The 22930-nt window shown below is 42.8% G+C and overlaps 1 protein-coding gene across 6 annotated transcripts in view; it reads left to right on the forward strand.

Annotated features, from left to right (window-relative positions):
* Positions 1-22930, forward strand: part of LOC120034911 (putative zinc finger and SCAN domain-containing protein 5D) — a 37157-nt gene that overhangs the window by 11873 nt on the left and 2354 nt on the right. For 2 of the 6 annotated variants that reach the window (XM_038981582.1, XM_038981586.1), the window contains exons 2-5: positions 2548-2684; positions 3104-3292; positions 11720-11926; positions 21999-22205. In XM_038981582.1, coding sequence (XP_038837510.1) covers positions 2548-2684; positions 3104-3292; positions 11720-11926; positions 21999-22205 — 740 coding nt within the window. Of the gene's footprint in view, positions 1-2547; positions 2685-3103; positions 3293-11719; positions 11927-17974; positions 18450-21446; positions 21584-21998; positions 22206-22930 lie in introns of those variants that run through there. The other 4 variants (XM_038981585.1, XM_038981584.1, XM_038981583.1 and 1 more) reach the window with 4 other exon arrangements.

The following is a 22930-nucleotide window of genomic DNA, read 5'->3' on the forward strand; positions in this document are numbered from 1 at the left end:
AGTTGTCCTCCCTGTTTTTTTAAGTACCTCCATAAGGTAGGGGACCAACAGCTCCTTAAATTCTTTATAGAACTCTGGAGGGAAGCCATCCTCCCCAGGAGATTTATTAGAAGGTAAGAATTTAATTGTTGACGCAGAAGGGGATGTGTCTACTTATCAAAATTGCAGTTCCTCTTCCTTTGGAGTTAAAAGAGGACGCAAAAACTTGTCATTCCCTCTTTAGTTTCTTGTGTTCACTGGCTGTAAGATGTGTTTCTTATAAAAACACTATGTCAGCCTTTAATTTCAGACTATTTTCCTCTTAATCAGGCTGTTAAGACCTTTTACGTTGAATGTGACATATTTTAGTGGATTAAGCATAAATTGGGTTTGAAATATATAACCGAATGGTAATGTTTCAGAAGAAAGGTCTTTGTTTCTGGCCATTTTGAGGCTGTAATCGAACCCACAAATGCTGATGCTCCAGATACTCAACTAGTCTAAAGAATGCCAGTTTTATTGCTGCTTTAATCAGCACAACAGTTTTCAGCTGTGCTAACATACAGTTGAAGTCGGAAGTTTACATACACCTCATCCAAATACATTTAAACTCAGTTTTTCACAATTCCTGACATTTAATCCTAGTAAAAATGTGGCGTCTTAGGTCAGTTAGGATCACCACTTTATTTTAAGAATGTGAAATGTCAGAATAATAGTAGAGACAATGATTTATTTCAGCTTTTCTTTCTTTCATCACATTCCCAGTGGGCCAGAAGTTTACATACACTCAATTAGTATTTGGTAGCATTGCCTTTAAATTGTTTAACTTGGGTCAAACGTTTCGACAAGCTTCCCACAATAAGTTGGGTGAATTTTGGCCCATTCCTCCTGACAGAGCTGGTGTAACTGAGTCAGGTTTGTAGGCCTCCTTGCTCGCACACAATTTTTCAGTTCTGCCCACAAATGTTCGATAGGATTGAGGTCAGGGCTTTGTGATCCTCCAATACCTTGACTTTGTTGTCCTTAAGCCATTTTGCCACAACTTTGGAAGTATGTTTGGGATCATTGTCTATTTGGAAGACCCATTTGCGACCAAGCTTTAACTTCCTGACTGATGTCTTGAGATGTTGCTTCAATATATGCACATAATTCTCTTTCCTCATGATGCCATCTATTTTGTGAAGTGCACCAGTCCGTCCTGCAGCAAAGCACCCCCACAACATGATGCTGCCACCCCCGTGCTTCACGGTTGGGATGGTGTTCATCGGCTTGCAAGCTTCCCCCTTTTTCCTCCAAACAAAGCGATGGTCATTATGGCCAAACAGTTCTATTTTTGTTTCATCAGACCAAAGGTCATTTCTCCAAAAAGTACGATCTTTGTCCCCATGTGCAGTTGCAAACCATAGTCTGGCTTTTTTATGACGGTTTTGGAGCAGTGGCTTCTTCCTTGCTGAGCGGCCTTTTAGGTTATGTCGATATAGGACTCATTTTACTGTGGATATAGATACTTTTGTACCTGTTTCCTCCAGCATCTTCACAAGGTCCTTTGCTGTTGTTCTGGGATTGATTTGCACTTTTCGCACCAAAGTACGCTCATCTCTAGGAGACAGAACGCGTCTCCTTCCTGAGCGGTATGACGGCTGCATGGTCCCATGGTTAATACTTGCGTACTATTGCTTGTGCAGATGCATGTGGTACCTTCAGGCATTTGGAAGTTGCTCCCAAGGAGGAATCAGACTTGTGGAGGTCTACAATTGTTTTTCTGAGGTTTTGGCTGATTTCTTTAGATTTTCTCATGATGTCAAGCAAAGAGGCACTGAGTTTGAAGGTAGGCCTTGAAATACATCCACAGGCACACATCCAATTGACTCAAATGATGTCAATTAGCCTATCAGAAGCTTCTAAAACCATGACATAATTTTCTGAAATTTTCCAAGCTGTTTAAAGGCACAGTCAACTTAGTGTATGTAAACTTCTGACCCACTGGAATTGTGATACAGTGAATTATAAGTGAAATAATCTGTCTGTAAACAATTGTTGGAAAAAGGACTTGTATCATGCACAAAGTAGACGTCCTAACCGACTTGCCAAAACTATAATTTGCAAACAAGAAATTTGTGGAGTGGTTGAAAACGAGTTTTAATGACTCCAACCTAAGTGTATGTAAACTTCCAACTTCAACTGTAATTGAAAAAGGGTTTTCTAATGATAATTTTGCCTTTTAAAATTATAAACTTGGATTAGCTAACACAATGTGCCATTGGAACACAGGAGTGATGGTTGCTGATAATGGGCCTCTGTACGCCTATTTAGATATTCCATAAAAAATCTGCCATTTCCAGCTACAATAGTCATTTACAACATTAACAATGTCTACACTATATTTCTGATCAATTTGATGTTATTTTAATGGACAAAAAATTTGCTTTTCTTTCAAAAACATGACATTTCTAAGTGACCCCAAACTTTTGAACGGTAGTGTACGTCATGAAGGTATTATGTTTGCTTTGTTCTTTGTAAAACACCATTGATTGATAGTGTCAAATTAACCTCCCCCTTTATTTCCAGGACCTACTTGGCAAAGCAGAAATAGACTTTCCAACAGGAGTTTTGGGAACAGCAGCATACCAAGAGACAAACAGCCCATAGACGTGGACCAAGAGGATGTCTCTCCATCAAAGCATATGGCTGCTACAAGTGATGAGGTAAGTTCCAATTTTAACAGACGATTTTAGACTGTCACAGACTTATGTTTGTTTTAGTCTCGCACACCAGACACTTCCACCTGGGTATGAGGTTATGTCTGTATAGACGTGTATGTCAGCACATTATAACTAGTGATGTAGTGGTAAAAAAATATGCTTGGTAAACGATGACCGCCGTACAGAGTGAGTAAAGTAACACTCCCTATACTTTCAATGCATTTTTACGCCAAATGTTTGTAAAAGAATGTGTAAAATACAGAAGGTGGAGTTTACTCTCCACTACACCACTGGTTATAACACAATAACAACAAGACAACTACTATGAATTTCACTAAATCCCATGTCATGTCCATATATCCATTCAGTAGATAGTGTATGCTCTGTCTCACTCACTCATCTCTCCCACTTAACCCCATCAGCAGTCAGCAGAGACAGAGGAAGGGGAACCAGACCTGCTCATCATCAAGGACGAGGGAGAAGCAGATGACCAGGACTCTAGGATCAGCCACCCAGCTAGAACAGTGGAGGGCAGCAGAGAGCTAACCACCCAACCGACTACAGACCCTGTCTTCCAGCCCAGAGGCAACAACATCAACACAGCTATGGAGGTCAGTGGATCTGAGGCCGTCCTCCTCCAGTCAGAAACACAGAATGTGAACCAGGGACCCCAGCAACACACAGGATTTGAACCCAGAGCAGAGAGACAGAGTCTGGACACTAAGTGTGACATGAACGGGGACCTCACTCTCCTAAGAGATTCTTTAAACCAGGTGTGGAGAGAGGTAGTAGCGACTGATGGTGGCGCCTCTGCTGCTCACACTAAAGTAATGGACCTAGGGAGTGGCCCAGTGGGCCCAGAAACACAGACTAGCTCTGCCACAGAAATGAGAAGTGTAGAGTTCCATTCTTCATCAGAACATGTGATAGTGATTGACTCTGTATCCAGTGGGCAGCAGGTAGATAGAGATTTTGAGTGGGGTCAGGTGGGTACAGCTACTACACCACATGTCAATGGGACTGGAAATAAGCAGGGAGTGGGAGTGTTTGAGAGGAATGCACCAATGATTCACCCCGAATCGATGAGAGACAACACGACACAATTGGTTTCACCTGGCTTCCGGCCCTCAGAGAAAAATACACGCAGGCTTGGCACAGGAAATGCAGGTGAGGCCAACAAAGATAGTTGGTGCTCGTTGGCAAGCCTCCAGAGACCCTCTGAAATACCAGGAAGAGGAGCTCAACAACCAACTCATACCTCACTTCCTGACGGCTATTTTAGACCAAGCGCCACAACTTCCTGTCACTCCAGTAATTTCGCCACACCCTTTAGACCTGGCACTGTCGAAAGACCGTACGGTTGCCCGAACTGCCATAAAAAGTTTCTCCACGAGAGTGACTTACGGCATCACGTCATCATCCACACCAGAAAGCGGGCATTCTCCTGCACCTTGTGTGAGAAGAGCTTTGTGTCCCCCAGCAAGCTCCAAGTGCACCAGAATGTTCACACCGGGGAGAAGCCCTTCAGTTGTGCACAGTGCGGGCGCAGGTTCTCCCACCCCAGCAATCTGAAGAGACATAAACAGCTTCATCATTGAGACTGACACAAATAGGGCGGTGACGGTCAAGGAATTTTGGATGACAGTAATTGGTCAGCCAAATGACTGCGGTCACCGTTATAACCGTTTGAATAGCAAAAGATGCACATTTTGTCCTCTCCTCCACTCCTGACTTGTTTTAGCAAGTAGCAACAACGTTTCATCACGTTGGAGAGTCCATGTTACAGCAGAAACCATAGAGATCCTATGAAATTACTAGAGGGGCTATGTCATAAACACTCAGTTCTAGAATGGCGTGAGAATGGCAGCCATTGTGGTCAGGGAGAAATCTAATCCGGTCTAATTGGAACGGATGGCAGTAGAGGCAGAGGTGATGCATTTCCTGCTTTTACTTATGAATTATAAAAGTAAGGCATGTTATATATCAGAAATATAATGATTGTTAACCTAAAATATTGTCATGAAATTATAAATACAGTTTATACAGGTTTTATACACATTTTCTGTATAAATAGTCTCTAAAATATATATAAACAGACCATAAATGTCTCAATGTTTGTTTTCTTTGAAAGCTGTGAATATTATAATATGATACAATATCAGTACTTGTTGCATTTACAACTTGTATAAGACCTATCATCAACTGTTTTCAGCCAGTGTATGTATGGCTGTGGATTGACTGCACTGTTTGTATGGAATGTTGGCATATTGGCAGTTCATTTGAACAATTATTGGAAATCATTACACTTAAACTCGCTGGCTAGCTAATAAACATACTGTGCAGATAATCTTCAAATGTATTGTTTTACACAATATCTTATCGCAGCACACTGGCTGACCATGGTTGACCAGCTCCCTGAACAAAATGGCTGACCTTTTATTCTGTTATAAGACCTTTCATGTCCATTCTTGTATTCTAATACCTAAATCTATGGCAGAAATGGACTCGACCTCACAAATGCCCGGCCATCCTGTTTTCTGTCAGCTGTTCGATCCACAAAATAATAAAAAATAATAAATATATTTTGTTTTTAAATGGTTTATTACATTTTCATGACAGTCTTCATCCATAGCCATCGGTTACACGGTTATACGGTAATTGTGCCAGCCCTAGACTCAGAAGCAAGAGATTCCTATGTAAAAAAAGCTATGAATTAGCTTCATGTCAGTTAGGTTATAGCAACAAGCTATGAAAGTCCTGCCTACTTCTTGGATCATGTGCCTTGCTGTTTTTGAATGTGATTCAAGAGTATATAATCAAATTCATGAAAACATGGTCTTTTAATCTCTACGGGATCGGTGTCCCTATACCCGGACGGTTGAGCTAACGTGCGCTAATGTGATTAGCATGACAGTTGTAAGTAACAGCGAACTTTCCAGGACATAGACATGTCTTATATGGGCAAAAACCTTAAATTATTGTTAATCTAACTGCACTGCCCAATTTACAGTAGCTATCACAGTGAAAAAAAATACTTAAAAACTTAGCACGGCAACTGGTTTGATACATTCACTTCTGAAGGTAAATAATGTACTTACATTCAGTAATCTTGCTCTGATTTGTCATCCTGAAGGTCCCAGAGATAAAATGTAGCATAGTTTTGTTTGATAAAATAAATTGTTATATTCAAATGTGGGAACTGGGTTCTACAGTTTGAAGCCCTGCTGTTTCTGGCTCCACACCCACCCCGCCCGGTCATCTAAATGTGTGAAAGTTAGTGTATACACTAATGATCCATCATGTATGACATGCCTGGTAGTGTGTAAACGTAACATTTTTATTACCATATCATTTTTGTATGTTCTCTATATATGATATGTAAATAGTCAGGTAATGTTTCAGAAGAAAGGTCTTTGTTTCTGGCCATTTTGAGGCTGTAATCGAACCCACAAATGCTGATGCTCCAGGATGTAACAAATTAATAAATAGAAAACGCAGAAAAGTGTCAACGGCTTTTATTGACAATTACATGAAGTTGATGCAAAGAGTCAATATTTGCAGTGTTGACCCTTCTTTTTCAAGACCTCTGCAATCCACCCTGGCATGCTGTCAATTAACTTCTGGGCCACATCCTGACTGATGGCAGCCCATTCTTGCATAATCAATGCTTGGAGTTTGTCAGAATTTGTGGGTTTTTGTTTGTCCACCCGCCTCTTGAGGATTGACCACAAGTTCTCAATGGGATTAAGGTCTGGGGTGTTTCCTGGCCATGGACCCAAAATATCAATATTTTGTTCCCCGAGCCACTTAGTTATCACTTTTGCCTTATGGCAAGGTGCTCCATGCTGGAAAAGGCATTGTTCGTCACCAAACTGTTCCTGGATGGTTGGGAGAAGTTGCTCTCGGAGGATGTGTTGGTACCAGTCTTTATTCATGGCTGTGTTCTTAGGCAAAATTGTTAGTGAGCCCACTCCCTTGGCTGAGAAGCAACCCCACACATGAATGGTCTCGGGATGCTTTACTGTTGGCATGACACAGGACTGATGGTAGCGCTCACCTTGTCTTCTCCGGACGAGCTTTTTCCTGGATGCCTCAAAACAATCAGAAAGGGGATTCATCAGAGAAAATGACTTTACCCCCGTCCTCAGCAGTCCAATCCCTGTACCTTTTGCAGAATATCAGTCTGTTCCTGATGTTTTTCCTGGAGAGAAGTGGCTTCTTTGCTGCCCTTCTTGACACCAGGCCATCCTCCAAAAGTCTTCACCTCACTATGCGTGCAGATGCACTCACACCTGCCTGCTGCCATTCCTGAGCAAGCTCTGTACTGGTGGTGTCCCGATCCCGCAGCTGAATCAACTTTAGGAGACGGTCCTGGCGCTTGCTGGACTTTCTTGGGCACCCTGAAGCCTTCTTCACAACAATTTAACCGCTCTCCTTGAAGTTCTTGATGATCCGATAAATGGTTGATTTAGGTGCAATCTTACTGGCAGCAATATCCTTGTCTGTGAAGCCCTTTTTGTGCAAAGAAATGATGATTGCACGTGTTTCCTTGCAGGCAACCATGGTTGACAGAGGAAGAACAATGATTCCAAGCACCACCCTCATTTTGAAGCTTCCAGTTTGTTATTCAAACTCAATCAGCATGACAGAGTGATCTCCAGCCTTGTCCTCGTCAACACTCACAACTGTGTTAACGAGAGAATCACTGACATGATGTCAGCTGGTCCTTTTGTGGCAGGGCTGAAATGCAGTGGAAATGTTTTTTGGGGATTCAGTTCATTTGCATGGCAAAGAGGGACTTTGCAATGAATTGCAATTCATCTGATCACTCTTCATAACATTCTGGAGTATATGCAAATTGGCATCATACAAACTGATGCAGCAGACTTTGTGAAAATTTATATTTGTGTCATTCTCAAAACTTTTGGCCACGACTGTACACACAATACCCCATAATGACAAAGCGAAAACAGGTTTTTTGAATTTTTGCAAACGTAATATATATTAAAAAACATAATACCTTGTTTACGTACAGTTGAAGTCGAAGTTTACATACACCTTAGCAAAATACATTCAAACTCAGTTTTTCACAATTCCTGACATTTAATCCTAGTAGAAATTCCCTGTTTTAGGTCAGTTAGGATCACCACTTTATTTTAAGAATGTGAAATGTCAGAAAAATAGAAGAGAGAATGATTTATTTCAGCTTTTATTTCTTTCATAATATTCCCAGTGGGTCAGAAGTTTTCATACACTCAATGTCACGCCCTGACCTTAGAGAGCCTTTTTATTTCTCTATTTGGTTAGGTTGGGGTGTGATTTGGGTGGGCATTCTAGTTTTTCTATTTCTTTGTTGGCCGGCTATGGTTCCCAATCAGAGGCAGCTGTCTATCGTTGTCTCTGATTGGGGATCCTACTTAGGCAGCCTTTTTTCCCCCTTTAGTTTGTGGGATCTTGTTGTTGTGTAGTTGCTTTCTGCTCTGCATGTAGCTTTACGTTCGTTTTGTATTTTTGTTGTTTTTCCGGTGTCATTGTCACGTTCCTGACCTGTTTTCCATTGTTTTTGTATTTGTTTAGTATGTTCAGGACGTGAGTTGGGGTGGGCATTCTATGTTATGTGTTTCTATGTTGGGTTCAATGTATTAGCCTGATATGGTTCTCAATTAGGGGCAGGTGTTTTACGTTTCCTCTGATTGAGAACCATATTAAGGTAGGCTGTTCAGACTGTTTGTTTGTGGGTGATTGTTCCTGTGTCAGTGTTTGTGCCACACGGGACTGTTTCGTTTGTTAGTTTGTTCCTGTTCGTGCGTTCTTCGTTGTCTGTAAGTTCTCATGTTCAGGTCTGTTTACGTCGTTTATTGTTTTGTAGTTTATTAAGTGTTTTTCGTCTTTATTAAATAAATTCGTTATGTCTTCACAACACGCTGCATATTGGTCCGATCCTTCTCGCCTCTCCTCGTCCGATGAGGAGGACGACATAGACTGCCGTTACAGTCATTTAATAAAAGAAAGATGTACGCCTACCACACTGCACCTTGGTCCAATCCATCTCTAAACGAACGTGACACTCAATTAGTATTTGGTAGCATTGCCTTTAAACTTGGGTCAAATGTTTTGGGTAGCCTTCCACAAGCTTCCCACAATAAGTTGGGTGAATTTTGGCCCATTCCTCCTGACAGAGCTGGTGTAACTGAGTCAGGTTTGTAGGCCTCCTTGCTCGCACACGCTTTTTCAGTTGTCATTAAGACATTTTGCCACAACTTTGGAAGTATGCTTGGTGTCATTGTCCATTTGACAGGCCCATTTGCGACCAATCTTTAACTTCCTGACTGATGTTGCTTCAATATATCCACATAATTCTCTTTCCTCATGATGCCATCTATTTTGTGAAGTGCACCAGACCCTCCTGCAGCAAAGCACCCCCACAACATGATGCTGCCACCCCCATGCTTCACGGTTGGGATGGTGTTCTTTGGCTTGCAAGCCTTCCCCTTTTTCCTCCAAACATAACGATTTTCATTATGGCCAAACAGTTATATTTTTGTTTCATCAGACCAGAGGACATTTCTCCAAAAAATATGATCTTTGTCCCCATGTGCAGTTGCAAACCGTAGTCTGGCTTTTTTATGGCGGTTTTGGAGCAGTGGCTTCTTCTTTGCTGAGCGGTCTTTCAGGTTATGTTGATATAGGACTCATTTTACTGTGGATTTAGATATAGTTTCCTCCAGCATCTTCACAAGGTCCTTTGCTGTTGTTCTGGGATTAATTTGCACTTTTCGTACCAAAGTACGTTCATCTATAGGAGTCAGAACGCGTCTCCTTCCTGAGCGCTATGATGGCTGCGTGGTCCCATGGTGTTTATACTTGCGTACTATTGCTTGTACAGATGAACGTGGTACCTTCAGGCATTTGGAAGTTGCTCCCAATGATGAACCAGACTTGTGGAGGTCTACAATTTTTTTTCTGAGGTCTTGGCTGATTTCTTTTGATTTTCCCATGATGTTAAGCAAAGAGGCACTGAGTTTGAAGGTAGGCCTTGAAATAGATCCACATGTATACATCCAATTTACTCAAAATATGTCTATTAGGCTATCAGAAGCTTATAAAGCCATGACATAATTTTCTGGAATTTTCCAAGCTGTTTAAAGGTACAGTCAACATAGTGTATGTAAACTTCTGACCCACTGGAATTGTGATACAGTGAATTATAAGTGAAATAATCTGTCTGTAAACAATTGTTGGAAAAAGGACTTGTGTCATGCACAAAGTAGATGTCCTAACCGACTTGCCAAAACGATAGTTTGCTAACAAGAAATTTGTGGAGTGGTTGAAAAACTAGTTTTAATGACTCCAATCTAAGTGTATTGAACTCTATGGACTTTATGCCAAGCGTCATGTCTGGAGGAAAGCTGGCACCATCCCTACGGTGAAGCATGGTGGTGGCAGCATCATGCTGTGGGGATGTTTTTCAGCGGCACTGGGGAGACTAGTCAGGAATGAGGGAAAGATGAACGGAGCAAAGTACAGAGAGATCCTAGATGAAAATCTGCTCCCGAGCGCTCAGGACCTCAGACTGGGGTGAAGGTTCACCTTCCAACAGGACAACTACCCTAAGCACACAGCCAAGACAACACAGGAGTGTCTTCGGGACAAGTCTCTGAATATCCTTGAGTGGCACAGTGTTAAAGGAATTTAATTCCTATATGTTTATCAACCAATTCAATTAAAACACTCTGCCCATACATAAGAATTCGTAAGATACTTATCAGCATTAAATGGACAGAAACCAGTCTTAAAATCAATGAATCAATAGCGTTTATTCTCGAGAGTACTGATCATAGTACAATTTACATCAGGTTATATAATAATAATGACGTCATAGGTTTTTAAATGTCCTTCCTCCTCTCGGATACAATGGCAATACAGTTCACAGCCTCATTATGTTGTCTGCCACCTGTTAAACAATCTACAACCAGCCCAAGGCCTCTCCCCTCCCTGGGTAGAGACAGAATGTCCTGTAAGGAACACATCATTCCAGCCTGTCTGAAGGTAACTCCATTCTTTCTAACAAGGAACACATTATAGTCAGCATTATGATTATAATAAGATTCATTCATCCATACAGAAATATAGTAGTATTCTGTTTAGTTATAATTCTAAGTCAAATGTATAAATATTTTAGTCATTATTCATAAAAATCCCGTAACACACAGTCAAAGCCCAGACGTGAACCCGATTGAACATCTCTGGAGAGACCTGAAAATAGCTGTGCAGTGATGCTCCCCATCCAACCTGACAGCTTGAGAGGATCTGCAGAGAAGAATGGAAGAAACTCCCCAAATATAGGTGTGCCAAGTTTGTAGCATCATACCCAAGAAGACTCGAGGCTGTAATCGCTGCTAAAGGTGCTTCAACAAAGTACTGAGTAAAGGGTCTGAATACTTAAATAAATGTGATATCATTGTATTTATTTAACATTTTTTGCAAAAATGTCTAAAAACCTGCTTTACCTTTGTCATTATGGGCTATTGTGTGTAGATTGATGAGTGGAAAAAACAATTTAATCAATTTTAGAATAAGGCTGTAACGTAAACAAAATGTGGAAAAAGTCAAGGGGTCTGAATACTTTCTGAATGCACTGTATATGTAAAATTATATTTGTATTGGTGTATTATTTTACTTCTATCAAATGTCTTTATGAAGGCTTTTGCACAAAATACAGAAGGTGGAGTTTACCCTCCACTACACCACTGGTTATAATACAATAACAACAAGACAACTACTATGAATTTCACTAAATCCCATGTCATGCCCATATCTCCATTCAGTAGATAGTGTATGCTCTGTCTCACTCATCTCTCCCACTTAACCCCATCAGCAGTCAGCAGAGACTCTTCTGGCTTTTAGAGACTCTTGTGTCTTTTTAGGCAGACTTCTTTCAGACTGAATATCCACGGGTTAACCATGGTAACAGTCTGATGTTTAGGCATGTAGAAAGCATATGCTCTGTTTCACTCATCTCTCCCACTTAACCCCAGCAGACAGAGGAAGGGGAACCAGACCTGCTCATCATCAAGGTGGAGGGAGAAGCAGATGACCAGGACTCTAGGATCAGCCACCCAGCCAGAACAGTGGAGGGCAGCAGAGAGCTAACCACCCAACTGACTGCAGCCACCACAGAGGACCCCGCCTTCCAGTCCAGTGGCCCCAGAGGCAACAACAACTACAACAACACTGCTATGGAGGTCAGTGGATCTGACGTCGTCCTCGGGTTTTCCCCGAAGGTGTTCCATTCCTCATCAGAACATGTGATAGTGATTGACTCTGTATCCAGTGGCCAGCAGGTAGATAGAGATTTTGAGTGGGGTCAGGTGGGTACAGCTACTACACCACAGGTCAATGGGACTGGAAATAAGCAGGGAGTGGGAGTGTTTAACAGAAACGCACCAACGATTCACCCTCTACGCCACGAATCGATGAGAGACAACACTATTCAATTGGTTTCACCTGGATTCCGTCCCACAGAGATAAATACAAGCACCCGTCTTGATGCAGGAAATACAGTTGAGGCCAACAAAGCTAGTTTGCGCTCATTGGCAAGCCTCCATAGACACTCTGAAATACCAGGAAGAGGAGCTCAACAACCAGCTCATACCTCACTTCCTGTCGGCCATTTTAGACCAAGCACCGCAACTTCCTCTCACTCCAGTATTCTTGCTACTCACATTAGACCTGGCACCATAGAACGACCGTACGGTTGCCCGAGCTGCCATAAGAAGTTTGTTCACGAGAGCGACTTGCGGCAGCACGTCGTCGTCCACACCAGAAAGCGGGTGTTCGCCTGCACCTTGTGTGAGAAGAGCTTTGTGTCCCCCAGCAAGCTCCAAGTTCACCAGAACGTCCACACTGGAGAGAAGCCCTTCAGTTGTGCACAATGCGGGCGCAGGTTCTCCCAATCCAGCAATCTGAATAGACATCAGAAGCTTCATCATTGAAAACTGACACAGAAGCAAAAGATTCCTATTGTTGGGTTCTGAGAATATGAAATATACTTATTCTTGTCACTGAGGGAGAGAGGGTAATGTATAACGTTTACATTATGTCAGGATATGCTATTGTTAGCAATCAGGGATCCTATGGGAGGGATCCTCTGGGAGGAGAAGAGACAGTCTGGTACCAGGCACCATGACAGCCGTGAGTTGGGCAGGGAAGCGATCACATGTGCCAGGCATTGATAAGGGGAGAGAGCTTTGGATTAGGCATCAAGGGGGTTGAGGTCAGGTCACCTTAAGGGAGGAGGAGCGGTTTATTACCCCATCACTTCGTCTTCCTGTCGAACCATAACAGATGTAAGAGAGAAGGAGGAGTGCATCTAAATTGGAGTATATATACTTGTGTTGGTGGAAACATGTTTTGTCTAATGCAGCTGTATTGATCCTCTGGGAGAATAAACTTGGTTAAGCTTTCATAGTGTCTGTTGAGTAGTTTACTCTGAGAATTAGAACCTAACACTATTGAAAAAAGCTGTTATAGCAATATCATGAGTTCAAACGCCATTGGTTCTAACGTAGTCGTTTGTCTGCTGGATGTTTGCCCTCGTCTCATACATCTACAATACAACTTGGTTCATATTTACATTATCTACAAAGACTGTTACGTTTTCTTGGCTTCTTTAAGGCCAACAACATCACTCACATTGACTGTTAAGGTTGATAATGGTTGTGTTCTTCTAATAATACTGCGTTCCTCACACTAAAGTTATAGCAGATACTGAAGTTGTACTGTGAGACTGAAAAACTGTCTGTTCTTTTGTACCAATTTGACCAATGGCTGTTGCTGTTGCTGTTTGTTTGTCAATTCCTAGAATTCCATCAATAAATAATATTTTTCAAAGAATTCCATGGTGCTTCTTGACCCTAAATACCCCTATTGATGTCACCTGTTAAATCCACTTCAATCAGTGTAGATGAAGGGGAGGAGACAGGCTGAATAAGTCGTTTTTAGCATTGAGACAATTGAGACATGGATTGTGTATGTGTGTCATCCAGAGAGTGAATTGGCACGACATAAACCGGACCCATCTGTTACTATCTGGCCGTCCGGCCGACTGGTCCTATCTGTCCATTCTGTACCTGAGTCCAGCTCATCAGGCCTGTGTCAGGAATAGAGCGAGCCAGAGGAGGGGGAAAGTTGGGAAGGAGAGAGGGAGATGTTAAAGTAGACAGGGCTGACAGACTAACATCCCACTGGGCCCTGACTGACGTCTAGTTTTGATTAACATTTGGTTCAGTTGTCAATTAACATGAAATCAACAAAAAAAGTCACCATGTCATTGGATTTAGGTAAAAAGTTTGGTGAAAAAAAGACTAAATGCCCTTACGTTGATGACTTTTTGTCAGATGTCTGCGTAGTGGTAGCGAAGTCAGGTGCAGGAGAGCAGAGATTTGTGAACAGGCGCACACTTTATTTAGGCAAAAGTGCAAAACGCGCAAAACAGTCACAATAATTATGTTTAACAGTAAACATCTTCGTGAAAAAACAAGCCAGTCTGGCGCGTCAAAAATGACACGTAACACAAACAATCTTACACAAAGACATGATGGGGAACAGAGGAATAAATACATGTAGATTGATTGGGGAATGAAAACCAGGTGTGCAGGGAACAAGACAAAACAAATGGATACATGAAAAATGGAGCGGCGATGGCTAGAAAGCCGGTGACGTCGACCGCCGAACTCCGCCCGAGCAAGGAGAGGAGCCGACTTCGGCGGAAGTCGTGAGACTTTTTGAAAATCCAATCAGTTTTCCACATTGATTCAATGTCATCACATTGATTTTTTTGGGTTGAAATGACGTGGAAACAAAGTTGATTCAACCAGTTTTTGCCCAGTGGGATGAAAGTCAACTGAATATATTTTTATCACTGACTTTTCACCAGTGATGTAATCACAAGCGGTAACATTTTACACTCTTGGTCCAGCCCAGCTCATCCCTGACCTATGTAAATGAAAGATTGAGAGAAAGAAAATTGACTTTCTAATAACAGACAAATTCAAATGTATTGAATTAGATATGATATGAACTCATCTGCAGAAAGGTTCACAATTCCATCGAAGGGGAATGTTCACACGAGTGTTGTTCCGCCATACCAACAATTTGGCTATCTTCCCCGTCACATCATGAAAGGTCATGTTGATGTTCTTTTGTCTCTTTCTCTCTGACTCTTCCTTTCTCCTCTGACCAGAAGGGACCAGTCGGCCGGACAGATATTGGACCGGTCGGCCGGACAGATATTGGACCGGTCGGCCGGACAGATATTGGACCGGTCGGCCGGACAGATATTGGACCGGTCGGCCGGACAGATATTGGACCGGTCGGCCGGACAGATATTGGACCGGTCGGCCGGACAGGTGGCGGGGGGTTATGTTGTGGGCAGGCATAAGCTACAGACAACGAACACAATTGCATTTTAACGATGACCATTTCAATGCACAGAGATACCGTGACGAGATCCTAAGGCCCATTGTCGTGCCATTCATCCGCCGCCATCACCTGTTTCAGCATGATAATACACGGCCCCATGTCCGCAGGGATCTGTACACAATTATTGGAAGCTGAAAGTGTTCTTCCATGGCCTGCATACTCACCATGTCACCCATTGAGCATGTTTGGGATGCTCGGGATCAACAGTGTGTTCCAGTTCCCGCCAATATCCAGCAGCACAGCCATTGAAGCAGAGTGGGACAACATTCCACAGGCTACAATCAACAGCCTCATCTACTCTATGTGAAGGATATGTGTCGCGCTGCATGAGGCAAATGGTGGCCACACCAGATACTGAATGGTTTTCTGATCCACGCCTCTACCTTTTTTTTTTTAAGTATCTGAACAACAGATGCATATCTGTATTCCCAGTCATGTGAAATCCATAGATTAGGGCCTAATTTATGTATCTTAATTGACTGATTTCCTTATATGAACTGTAACTCAGTAAATTCTTTGAAATTGTTGCATGTTGCGTTTATATTTTTGTTCAGTCTAGAATGATCCTATATAGATTGACCCTAAATATTGACCCTAAATATACACTCACTGCCCAGTTTATTAGGTACACCACCCCGTTCAAGAAAATGGAACGCTCCTACAGACAGTGAGTCACGTGGCCGTGGCTTGCTATACAAAGCAGACAGACAGGCATTGAGGCAATGTTACTGTTCGATTAAACGTTAGAATGGGCAAAAGGAGTGAACTAAGCGACTTTGAGCGTGGTATGATCGTCGATGCCAGGCACACCAGGTCTAGTATCTCAGAAATGTTCGACCTCCTGGGCTTTTCACACACGACAGTGTGTAGGGTTTCCTGAGGCTGGAGTGACAAACAAAAAGCATCCAGTCAACAGCAGTCCTGTGGGTGAAAACAGCTCGTTGATAAGAGAGGTCGAAGTAGAATGGCAAGAATCGTGCAAGCTAACAGGCGGGCCACAAATAAACAAATAACAGCGTAGTACATCAGTGGTGTGCAGAACGGCATCTCGGAACGCACAACTCATCGGTCCTTGTCATGGATGGGCTATTGCTGCAGACAACCACATCGGGTTCCACTCCTATCAGTTAAAAACAAGAAGAAGCTGCTCCAGTGGGCACGCAATCAACAACAATTGAGGAGTGGAAAAAAATTGCCTGGTCCGATGAATCCCATTTCCTGTTGCGTCATGCTAATGGCAGAGTCAGGATTTGGCGTAAGCAGCACGAGTCCATGGACCCATCCTGCTTGGTGTCAACAGTACAGGCTGGTGGCGGGGGTGTACCGCCATCCAATCTGCAGCAACTGTGTGATGCCATCGCGTCAACATGGACCAACATCCCTGTGGAACGTTTCAGACTTGTAGAATCAATTCCCCCGAATAATTCAGGTTGTTCTGAAGGAAAAGGGGGGTCCGACCCAATACTAGGTGGGTGTACCTGTCAAACAGGCATAATAAATTGACCCTAAATATATATTGACCTTTAATAGTTTGACCCTAAATATATATTCTCACTTTGCTTCCAAATTAAATCAGGAAATTGGAAGGAAAGGATTTTTTCCTTTCAAAAGTACAGGAAATTAATGCAGTCCAATTTGACTTTCAAATGTTTTGAGGACAGAGAAGATTTACATTTTCTGTGTCAATGAGTTAAATCAGTAAATTAACAACTTAATTCAAGCCATTTGATCAATATTATAGCCTAGTAATAGCTGAGTTATATTAGACCTGCATTTGTTTTAGAGCTTTGTAGAGCTCATGTTTGTCAACTTAATTCCCTCCTCCTTTCAGGCCATACTACTGTCAAAGAGGGGGAATAGAGTCTGGACAGACAGAGAAGTGTCCCCCTGACACTCAAAACGCAGAGTAAGGGAGAACTGTAGGATCGAGGTCCAAGTTGCAAGTTGTCCATTGATATCTGGCAACTTGGACCTCACCCTACAGTTCTCCCTCGTTCTGCGTTTTGAGTGTCAGGTGGACACTTTTCATCCCAAAGGATTACTCTCCAACAGGTTCCCCAAAGACATGGAAAACATTAACCATTAGTGGATTTTTTTTTTTTTACTGACCTAAGATCAGCATCTAGGGACAACTTAACACTGCTCCACCTGTGACATAATGAAAGGCAGGGGCAGGAGTTTTTCCTCACCACGTGACCAGACCAGGGAACACGTCCTGGCCCTAGACTTAAGGGAAATGGCTCGGCTTCACACTAGTGGGGTTTTCATATGAAAACTAGGTCTATGTGTTTTGAACCGTTTGAATGGTTTCCACATTGAACGCTACCCTCTGTGTGTAGTGGTTGTGTTTTCAGTTCAACTGGCTTGATGCTTGGTCCAGAGTGGACTGATCATGTATAAGTTATGACAAGTAAATATTTTAAACATCCTTATGAATGTGTATAGGTGAACAGTAATTAAAAAATGATTTCCATTTGCCTGTCAACAATATACTTTAGATTTACTATCAGATTGATAGGCTGTAAAGATGTTGATGGAATTCATATATATTATGTATAGTAGGCTAGTCTGTCATACTGTTGTAATTTACTTTTTTTTTAAGTCAATGAACTGTTTGTCGTTTATTTCTATTAGAAATACCAGAAATAGTTAAATGCTTTATTTTAGAAAAATCATGAAATATTGTTTACACCAGAAAACATGTTTATTACATAGCTACAACATTGTTGTTATTGTGGAGCACTCCTGTACAGTAGGTGGCGGTGTCCAACTTTCAAGTCCAGCATATGATTACATTACTGTGATGAGGAACAGGAACAATAATCTCTCCAGCGAGCTACAAACAAAGCTAGCTAGCTATCCATGTTTAGTTTCTGGTATGATTGTATTTGTTTTAATAGCTAGCTAGATAACTGTAGATACTCATAATATAGAAAACATAAAGACTGTTTTCATATTGAAAAGGATCCAAACGCTTCTGGAGGACAATGTCGGGTTCCGTGGTCGATTTCCAGGCGCAGATAGCCTCAATCATGGAGGTGCTAGCCAACGCGGCTGTAGCCGAAATCTGCAAAGTTGTTGACGATGGCTATGCGGTTGTACACCTGAAGATGTCCCAAAGCCACAAGGAGAACGAATTTCTCCGGAGGAAAATGAAATTGATGGAACTTCAGATCACCAGATTTCGAGCGGAGAGAACAAAGTTTTCAGATGGATCCGTCCACAATCGCTTCCATGGAATACGCCTGCTAAACAGAAACAGCAATCGAGAGACGGTAACGACAGGTTTGTGATGATGATGAATTTGACAATGTGCACGTATCTTAAATTAAATTACAGATTACCGACCATTTCGAATTCCACCGTACCTTCTCCGCTATGCAATCTGGTTTCAGAGCTGGTCATGGGTGCACCTCAGCCACGCTCAAGGTGCTAAACAATATCATAACCGCCATCGATAATAGACATTACTGTGCAGCCGTATTCATCGACCTGGCCAAGGCTTTCGACTGTGTCAATCACCACATTCTTATTGGCAGACTCAACAGCCTTGGTTTCTCAAATGACTGCCTCGCCTGGTTCACCAACTATTTCTCTGATAGAGTTTAGTGTGTCAAATCGGAGGGCCTGTTGTCCGGACCTCTGGCAGTCTCTATGGGGGTGCCACAGTGTTAAATTCTCGGGCGGACTCTCTTCTCTGTATACATCAATGATGTCGCTCTTGCTGCTGGTGATTCTCTGATCCACCTCTACACAGACGACACCATTCTGTATACATCTGGCCCTTCTTTGGACACTATTAACTAACCTCCAGACGAGCTTCAATGCCATACAACTCTCCTTCCGTGACCTCCAACTGCTCATAAATCCAAGTAAAACTAAATGCATGGTCTTCAACCGATCGCTGCCCGCACCTGCCCGCCCGTCCAGCATCACTACTCTGGATGGTTCTGACTTAGAATATGTGGACAACTACAAATACCTATGTGTCTGGTTAGACCAGGGGTGTCAAACTCATTCCACGGAGGGCCTAGTGTCTGCAGGTTTTTGGTTTTTCCTTTCAATAAAGCCCTAGACAACCAGGTGTGGGGAGTTCCTAACTAATTAGTGATGTTAATTCATCAATCAAGTACAAGGGAGGAGCGAAAACCCGCAGACACTCGGCCCCCCGTGGAATGAGTTTGACACCTGTGGGTTAGACTGTAAACTCTCCTTCCAGACTCACATTAAGCATCTCCAATCCAAAATTAAATCTAGAATTGGCTTCCTATTTCGCAACAAAGCATCCTTTACTCATGCTGCCAAACATACCCTCGTAAAACTGACCATCCTACCGATCCTCGACTTCGGTGATGTCATCTATAAAATAGCCTCCAACACTCTACTCAACAAATTGGATGCAGTCTATCACAGTGCCATCCGTTTTGTCACCAAAGCCCCATATACTACCCACCACTGCGACCTGTACACTCTCGTTAACCCACTGGCTCCAGGTCATCTACAAGTCTCTGCTAGGTAAAGCCCCGCCTTATCTCAGCTCACTGGTCACCATAGCAGTACCCACCTGTAGCACGTGCTCCAGCAGGTATATCTCACTGGTCACCCCCAAAACCAATTCTTCCTTTGGCCGCCTTCCAGTTCCCTGCTGCCAATGACTGGAACGAACTGCAAATATCACTGAAGCTGGAGACTCATATCTCCCTCACTAGCTTTCAGCACCCGCTGTCAGAGCAGTTCACAGATCACTGCACCTGTACATAGCCCATCTGTAAATAGCCCATCCAACTACCTCATCCCCATACCTTATTTATTTATTTTGCTCCTTTGCATACCAGTATCTCTACTTGCACATTCATCTTTTGCACATTCTACCATTCCAGTGTTTAATTGCTATATTGTAATTACTTCGCCACCATGGCCTATTTATATTATCTTACCCCCCTTATCCTACCTCATTTGCACATGCTGTATATAGACTTTTTCTACTGTATTATTGATTGTATGTTTGTTTATTCCATGTATAACTCTTTGTTGTTGTATGTGTCGAGCTACTTTGCTTTATCTTGGCCAGGTCGCAGTTGCAAATGAGAATTTCTTCTCAACTAGCCTACCTGGTTAAATAAAGGTGAAATAAAACATGAATCTTCAATTTGACCCCATCCATCAATTGTGTTTTACAAAGTTCAAAGCAAGTATAATACAGCCATGATTTATGTACTGTCAATACAGTTTGGGCCTAGATGTATTATTGAGATCCACCTCAATAGGCTGAAGAAATTTGGCTTGGCCCCAAAGACCTTCATAAACCTACAGATGCACCATTGAGAGCATCCTTTCGGACTGTATCACCACCTGGTACTGCTATTGCACCGTCTGCAACCGCAGGGCTCTCTAGAGGGTGGTGCGGTTAGCCCAACGTATTTCCGGGGGCACCCTTGCCTGCCCTCCAGGACATTTACAGCACCGGTGTCACAGGAAGGCCAAGAAGAATATCAAGGACCTCAGCCACCCGAGCCATGGCCTGTTCACTCGCTACTATCTAGAAGGTGGAGACATTACAGGTGCATCAAAGCAGGGAACGAGAGACTGAAAAACTGCTTTTATCTCCAGGCCATCAGACTGTTCCCACTAGACTGCCTCCGCCCAGTACCCTGCCCTGAACTTAGTCACTGTTACTAGCCCGGCTACCACCCGATACTCTACCCTGCACCTTAGTGACTGCTGCCCTATGTACACAGTCATTGAACACTGGTCACTTTAATAATGTGTACATACTGTTTTACCCACTTTATATGTATGTAATGTATTCTAGTCAAGGCTCATCCTATATAACTACTGCTGTACACACCTTTTCTATTAACATACTGTCCATACTGTCTATTTATACCATCATATACATATATATTTATTCCGGACTCTGACATTGGTCGTTCTGATATTTCTTAATTCCTTTCTTTTTCTTTTTTGGATGTGTGTGTATTGTTTTGTATTGTTAGGTATTACAGCCCTGATGGAGCTAGGAACACAAGCATTTCGCTACACCTGTGATAACATCTGCAAAATATGTGTACGTGACATGACCAATAAAATTTGATTTGAGGATGTATCATGCTGACTTTGTACTGTCAACACAGCTAGGATCCTTCTAGCTCTACAGACAGGCTAGGATCCTTCTAGCTCTATAGACACATAACATACATCATGAAGGTATTATGCTTGCTTTGTACTTTGTAAAACACCATTGATGGATGGGGTCAAATTAACCTCCCCCTTTATTTCCAGGACCTACTTGGCAAAGCAGAAACAGACTTTCCAACAGGAGTTTTGGGAACAGCAGCATACCAAGAGACAGACAGCCCATAGATGTGGACCAAGAGGATGTCTCTCCATCAAAGCATATGGCTGCTACAAGTGATGAGGTAAGTTCCAATTTTAACAGCCGATTTTAGACTGTCACAGACTTATATCTGTTTTAGTCTCGCACACCAGACACTTCCACCTGAGGATGAGGTTATGTCTGTATAGATGTGTATGTCAGCACATTATAACTAGTGATGTAGTGGTAAAAAAAATAGGTGGGTAAACTCTTATTGCCGTACAGAGTGAGTAAAGTAACACTCTCTATACTTTCAATGCATTTTTGTGCCAAAGGTTTGTAAAGGCATGTGTAAACTACAGAAGGTGGAGTTTACCCTCCACTACACCACTGGTTATAACACAATAACAACAAGACAACTACTATGAATTTCACTAAATCCCATGTCATGCCCATATCTCCATTCAGTAGATAGTGTATGCTCTGTCTCACTCATCTCTCCCACTTAACCCCATCAGCAGTCAGCAGAGACAGAGGAAGGGCAACCAGACCTGCTGATCATCAAGGTGGAGGGAGAAGCAGATGACCAGGACTCTAGGATCAGTCACCCAGCCAGAACAGTGGAGGGCAGCAGAGAGCTAACCACCCAACTGACTGCAGCCACCACAGAGGACCCCGCCTTCCAGTCCAGTGGCCCCAGAGGCAACAACAACACCGCTATGGAGGTCAGTGGATCTGACGTCGTCTTCCAGTCAGAAACAGGGAATGTGAACCAGGGACCCCAGCAGCACACAGGATTTGAACCCAGAGCAGAGAGACAGAGTCTGGACACTAAGTGTGACATGAACGGTGGCCTCAATCTCCTAAGAGATTCTTTAAACCAGGTGTGGAGAGAGGTAGTAGCAACTGATGATGGCGCCTCTGCTGCTCACACTAAAGTAATGGACCTAGGGAGTGGCCCAGTGGGCCCAGAAACACAGACTAGCTCTGCCACAGAAATGAGGTGGGGTCAGGTGGGTACAGCTACTACACCACAGGTCAATGGACCTGGAAATAAGCAGGGAGTGGGAGTGTTTAACAGAAACGCACCAATGATTCGCCATGACATGACGCAATTGGTTTCACCCGTCTTCCGGCCCTCAGAGATAAATACAGGCACCCATCTTGACACAGGAAATGCAGGTGAGGCCAACAAAGATAGTTGGTGCTCGTTGGCAAGCCTCCATAGACCCTCTGAAATACCAGGAAGAGGAGTTCAACAACCAGCTCATACCTCACTTCCTGTCAGCCATTTTAGACCAAGCACCACAACTTCCTGTCATTTGAGTAATCTCGCCACAGACGTTAGACCTGGCACCGTAGAACGACAGTACGGTTTCCTGAGCTGCAATAAGAAGTTTGTCCACGAGAGTGATTTGCAGCAGCACGCTGTCATCCACACCAGAAAGCG

This window comes from Salvelinus namaycush, chromosome 42, assembly GCF_016432855.1.
Source record: "Salvelinus namaycush isolate Seneca chromosome 42, SaNama_1.0, whole genome shotgun sequence".
NCBI lineage: Eukaryota > Metazoa > Chordata > Actinopteri > Salmoniformes > Salmonidae > Salvelinus > Salvelinus namaycush.